Raw genomic sequence first — 6,743 nt, forward strand, 5'->3', positions numbered from 1 at the left:
CTACAACCTAATTTGGCAGAGTATGACGTCACTCCTCTCTATATAACATCACCTGTTGGTTAGGCCCAAATGGCCAATACATTTATTGTGGATGATTGTGCATAAATGATTATACGTACGGTAGCTTTTTTTTCCCGTAAACGTTGTTGCTTATTTCTCTCGCAGAATCTGGCAACGCTGGTAGGAACCTAATGTCAGCTCTTTCTTTTTAGCACGGGGAACGTAAACACTCACCGCCCTCTTCCAATGTTTTATGCTCCCAGTGTTCATTCATGGACATAATACGAATTAAACGCATGTTGCGATCGACACAGACGCAGCTTGTGTGCACACGATGAAAGATTGTGATCATAAACGCGAATAATGTGGCGTCCATCATCCGTTCAGAGGAGATATCTGCACACCACGCTGTGTCTCGTGAAAAAGATTCCGCACAACTTGAAAGGCAAGAGCACGACCGACCAACGTTGGCTGGCGCGGCAGCTCAACGACCCCTTTGTGAAGGCGTCCCAGGACAACAATTTCCGATGCAGAAGCGCCTTCAAGCTGCTGGAGATAGACGAGCAGTTCAAGATATTGAGACCCGGCCACAGCGTCTTGGACTGCGGCGCTGCACCTGGGGCATGGAGTCAGGTGGCGGCTCAGAAGGTCAACTCGGCAGGGACAAGTGAGTGACCTCCATGATTACAAAACAAAAAGGGAAAAAAAACTTACTGCAATTTTTTTTCTCTCATTTGTTTCAAGAATTAAGCCTATAACCTATATAATAACATGCATATAACGACGCAATGTTACATAGCTCTGTTTACAAAATACTGTACCCCACTACCCCCTCCAACTGTATGCTTCCCCCATTTTCAACTGTTATGTGTCTGTCACTGTGTCTGTCAGGCTATAGGTATCTCCCAATATTCTGATAGTTAGTGCAGTGTAAGGGTCAAACCGAGTCAAACTAAATGTAATCCCACAACTCCTTGAATTTCCAAGTGCTTGTCATGCCCCTCCCATGTAGGACAGAGTCCCTCTCCCTGCTTAACCCGGCAGGGGACATATTATGAGCTTTTAGGCTCTTGTCATCAGTGGTGTAAACTGTAAAGTAACTAATTACATTAGTTACTGTATTAGGTTGAGGTATCTGTAGTTTACTTGAGTATTTCCAATGTCCAATACGTTTACTTCAACTCCACCATCTCGGATCAAAATATTGTAGTTTTGCTCCACTACATTTATTTGAAAACGTTAATTACTAGTTTCTTTGATTATTAATACAAAACATACATTTCATACTTTATCCACTTCAGCCATATATACATTTCAGCCATTTGAAAATAGCCGATCTACAAGCTTGTAGATCAGCTATTTTCAAATGATGTTTATACATTTGAAAACAAATGGAACATTCTGCATAACGAGTACTTTCTACTTTTGGTACTTTAGGTACATTTTGATACCAATACTTTCATATTTTTACTCAAGTAAACTTCAGTATTTCTACATTGCAGTATCGATTTTTTTCATTTGAGGACGTTTTCCACCACTGCTTGTCATGCAACCAGTAGGCGTCCTACCCGATACCATCGACTACGTTTCCCATTGGAAGAGTAGGGAGGCCACTTCCATTCCAACGACTGCAGATGTGCCAGTTACAATGTATTAAAATACTCTACAGATTGTTTAACCCATTTAGACCTAAGGCCGATTCTGAAACAATGTCTTCTAAATCCTAAAAGTTTTCTGAAACTTTCTGTTTCTTTCTATGTCAGTGGTGCTCAACCTTTTTCATGTCAAGGAACAGAATACAGAATTGTGTATTTGGCCGTGGACCAGCATCTGAAAATATGTAGTTCCAGGGATCCCTCAGAAGCGAAGATTTGAATATATGTAACCGGTGTAATCTGTCTCTCTGCGTTGTGTTGAATGGACAGACGGACCCAGAACTCTCTTTGGAAACCACGTTTTATTCTGACAAAGAATAACAACAGACACGTCTCCACGTTAGTTCTTATTAGTGCAGACTCCTCTCTCGTTCCAAGACGGAAGTACAGAAGCTGAGCGACAGTAACACAACAAATAATAAAACGTAACATAGGCCTACCTGACAAAGAATAACAACAGACACGTCTCCACGTTAGTTTTTATTAGTGCAGACTCCTCTCTAAACAGAGTGAAACAAACACTATAAATCAATTTGCAAGTACAATTCTTGTATACAATTCTTGTTATACAGAGAAGTCAACAAAGACACCCACCTCGTTCCAAGACGGAAGTACAGAAGGAAGAGGTGGAGGTGTCGCAGGACATTTATACAGGGGGCAAAAGGGGGAGACTTAAAGGGGCTCTAATGCACTCTAATGCACTATGTATTCCTATACACATGAACCATGGAGAATTTGTATCATATTTTGTGTAATTATATAATACTGTTACATATATATTCAAAGATTAAAGAAAATAGCAGATCTACAAGCTCGTAGCGTGGCACTCAGTGCCGCGCTACGAGCTTGTAGATCTGCTATTTTTCAATAGCTAAAGTATAACATAATGCTTAAAACACCAAAAGGGGTTCTGGATTGCAACTTATTCTCTGCGAGTACAGTATATAGTAGAAATGGGGGAATAAAGTCTAACATTTTGGTGATTGTTTTGTTTTATCTCCCCCCGGACCTTCCCCAGATCCAGAGTTGCCCTGTGGTGCAGTTGTCGGGGTCGACGTCCTTCAACACATTGCGCCGCTGGACGGTGTGCACTTCCTGTCCAATCATGACATCACAGACCCCGCTACACATGCCAAGCTAAAGGAACTTCTTCCTAATGGCCAGGCGCACGTCATCCTGAGTGACATGGCGCATAACGCCAGTGGTTTCAAAGAGCTGGACCATGAGAGACTCATCTACATGTGTCTGTCTTTGATCGACTTGGCTGAAAAGATCTTACACCCTGGGGGCTCCCTGGTTTGTAAATACTGGGACGGGGCTCTTGCGCACACGCTGAGAGATAAACTGTGTCGTGCTTTTAGCAGTGTGAGAACATTGAAGCCGAAAGCCAGTAGAAAGGAATCTTCTGAGCTGTATTTCCTTGCTAGAATGTACAAAACCCAAATAAAATGACTGTAGTTTTACTAGTTTTCACATTGTTTTTACTTTGGGCGTCTGCTTTGGATAAAACACTGAGCTCTAGGCAAAAAAACATTGCATTGTAGCGATTTGGCTTTGTACAATGTTGATATTACCTCAAAATTCACAACTTAATTGTCCCAACAGACAAGCAATCCAATATATCCTGAGGGCAATGAAACTATTCTGTAAAAATCTTTTCAGTTATGTAAAAAAAAAAAGAAGAAAAGACCAGCAGATGGCACTCTTTAGGCATCAGTAGGACAGCTCTGAAGCTATAGGAAAATCAGTATGGCCTGGTTGAAGACGAAAGTGAAGATGGAAAAGTGAGGACGCAAATTGTGTGCCGGGAAATTGTGATGATTTGATTGGTTGAGCACGGAATGTGATGTATGACGATAAGAGCACCCCCAACTTTGCACGAGTGTGATTTGAGGGGCGCTATTCCCTCCTATGTCCAGCTTTTAGTGTGTGCATAAGCACAAACTTTGTCCTAACACAAACATTAAATGCCATTGATAATGAATGGCTAGTTTTACGTCATTGTCCCAGCACAAACATTAAATGCCATTGAGCCAGTTTTGAGTGTTTGTGTAACCACAAACATTACGTAAATTGTAATTGGCCGGAATGAGATGATGAATGATGATGTACTCAATTCACACGCTGTGATTTTTATTTACTTCTAAACAGTTGCAATATCAACATTAAATTCAAGATTCACCTGTGTCATATTCCTGAGTTTTCTCTTATATTGTTTTACTAGAATTTCGCGGCCGCTTTGCGGCCGCTCATCCCAGAGTTACTCCACATGTAGTAACGGATGGGTTATTAGTTATTATTATGTGTCCTTATTAGTGTAGTGTAGTGTAGTCAACACGTTATGGCTCATACACACTGCCCGGTATTTGCTCCGATTATGCTGTCGGGGAGCATTTTTGGCGCTGGCCGACAAAACCGCTGATCTGACGTTAAGCGGTGCCCAAAAGGTAGATCACGATCTACCAGTATAGATCACAAAGGCTTTGCAGGTAGACCACATGACATGGCCCTAAAAATATATATAATTTTAATTTTTGCATTTGCCGCTTTAGATGACCTGAGATGACTTGATTGATTGACATCAAAAAGGGCCTGTCAGCTCAAACACACAATGCAATACTTGTTGTTGCTTACAATCATCAGTAGCAAAGTCAATTACCAACAAAAATAAAACCCTATCATTTCCATTTTTCCCCCTCTATTTCCCATTCCATGTGCGTTTGTCTTATATGTAGCCTATGAAAGGCCCCTCAATTACATTTTGTAACTATTTTCAGCAATGGGATGATAGTTTTATTTGGTGGGTATGTTGAGCTGGTCGTTTTGAATGTAGCTCTCAAGTAAAAAAAAGTGTGGCCACCCCTGGTATAGATGATATATATATATATACAGTGCCTTCGGAAAGTATTCACAGCCCTTCACTTTTACCACATTTTGTTTTGTTACAGCCTCATTTCAAAATGGATTAAATTCGTTTTTTTCCTCTTCAATCTACACACAATACCCCATAATGATGAAGTGAAAAAAGTTTTCTCAAATATTTTGTTAATTTATGAGAAATAAGAAGCTGGAAAGCACATGTACATAAGTATTCACACTCTTGACTTAGTACTAAGTTGAGGCACCTTTGGAAGCAATTACAGCCTTAAGACTTTTTGGGAATGATGCTACAAGCTTGGCACACTTGAATTTGGGGTATTTCCCCCCTTTTTCTCTGCAGATCCTCTCAAGCTCTGTCAGGTTAGACGGGGAGCATCGCTACACAGCTATTTTCAGGTCCTTCCAGAGATGCTCAATGGGGTTCAAGTCTGGGCTCTGGCTGGGCCACTCAAGGACTTTCACAGAGTTGTCCTAAAACCAATCCTTCGTTATCTTAGCTGTGTGCTTGGGGTCGTTGTCCTGTTGGAAGGTGAATCGTTGACCAAGTCGGAGGTCCTGAGCGCTCTGGAGCAGGTTTTCATCCAGGATGTCTCTGTGTTTTTCCAGTTTCTTATTTTTTATAAATTAACAAAATATTTGAGACAACTTTTTTCACTTCATCATTATGGGGTATTGTGTGTAGATTGATGAGGAAAAAAACGAATCTAATCCATTTTGAAATGAGGCTGTAACAAAACAAAATGTGGTAAAAGTGAAGGGGTGTGAATACTTTCCGAAGGCACTGTATATATATATATATATTAATTCCGTCGGTAAATCCCTGTAGGCTATACCCACATGTTGGTAGCCTATATTAGCCCAATATTGGCGTTACGCATTTCACTTGAATAATGTTATGTGCGTGCGTGCGGAGAAAGACAGTTATTTAATGAAACTGAAGATTATAACGTCCTGTATTGGTAGCCTATATTAGCCCAATTCCAGTGTGTGTTGCGTGGCGAGAGAGAGAGAGAGAGACTCCGAGAGACACTGCACGTCAAAATGAATTGGAATAAAAAAACAAATGATGTAGCCACTGCCTATTATGTATCAGGTCTGGATCGCATGTTGGTGAACTCTTGCCGTGTGTGATCTTCGGCCTTACTCTAAGATTAAATCAGCGAGTCTGCTGGCACGTTTTCTCGGTGCGTGTGTGTGTGTGTGTGTGTGTGGGACACGGCACACAGGAGGGGGTAGTGTTGTGTGTGTGTGTGGGGGGGGGTGGCTTACAGGCATGCGTGTGTGTGTGTGCAGTAGCGAAATAGCCAATGTGAAGTTGCGAACAGTCTAATCGTTTTACTTAGGCAAAAAACAACTATTGTCGAGGAACAATGTTGATGTAACTAAGAGATTCGCTGTTGAAGCTATATTTTATATACAGAGATTTAGAAGGAATAAGCAACATCGTGCGGCGACAATTCCTCTCCTTCCGGGTTTTTCCTTCTCCTGCGGAGTGCGAGAGGGAGAGGGAGATGAGATGATCCCAGGAGGCAGAAGGGGGAGGGGCTGAGAGCTAGTGACGGGTGCGGCACATGTTGGCTTTGGTTGAGTTTTCATTGGCTTGTGGCCACGAGTTGTGATAATTCAATCTGGTATTTGTTTTAGCAGGAGAGTGTCGTTTACCAAACCTGGTTGTGTTAATAATTTGCACTGCCAGTCAAGTAGAAATATATAATCATTCTCATTAAGAGTTTATAAAGGGGAAACTGAATGCATAAAGGAATCGCGTACAGCATGACTAATGAAAAACAAGAAGCTTTGCTTGCTGATTATAGAAGAGAGAGGTCTTATTTGGAATAATTCCTGTTCAGTAGACTGCTCCCATCTGACATTCCCTTTTTAGTCAGTGAGCTGAATACTCTGGGAATGGCTTTTACTTTTGTTTTTCTTCATTGGGGCCTTTTAATGCTTCATCTGATTCTATTCTGTTGGTTATGAATTAAATAGAACTCCATCAGAGCCAATAATTAAATAAACCTTTGAAATGACAATACAGAAGCAGCGTGCCCAATATAAACTTGGCAAAGATAACTAAACAAGTTATACCCAGTGGTGGAAAAAGTGCTCAACCTTGAGTCATCGTATAGACACTCCTTTTAAAATATTACAAGGGAGAGTTGCACTGTTACATTTGTGAAATAAACCTTTCAAAATATGTATTTTACTGTC

At 41.0% G+C, this 6,743-nt stretch overlaps 1 protein-coding gene across 1 annotated transcript; it reads left to right on the top strand.

The window, feature by feature from the left end:
* Positions 1 to 221: 221 nt before the first annotated feature.
* mrm2 (mitochondrial rRNA methyltransferase 2) lies at positions 222 to 3,840 on the top strand. The gene is made up of 2 exons (XM_083779684.1): positions 222 to 667; positions 2,674 to 3,840. The coding sequence occupies exons 1-2, from the start codon at positions 364 to 366 to the stop codon at positions 3,105 to 3,107; spliced, it is 738 nt and encodes a 245-aa protein (XP_083635810.1). The 5' UTR covers positions 222 to 363; the 3' UTR covers positions 3,108 to 3,840.
* The last annotated feature ends 2,903 nt before the right edge of the window (positions 3,841 to 6,743 follow it).

This window comes from Protomyctophum parallelum (genome assembly GCF_964188405.1).
Source record: "Protomyctophum parallelum genome assembly, chromosome: 13".
In the NCBI taxonomy this organism is placed as follows: domain Eukaryota; kingdom Metazoa; phylum Chordata; class Actinopteri; order Myctophiformes; family Myctophidae; genus Protomyctophum; species Protomyctophum parallelum.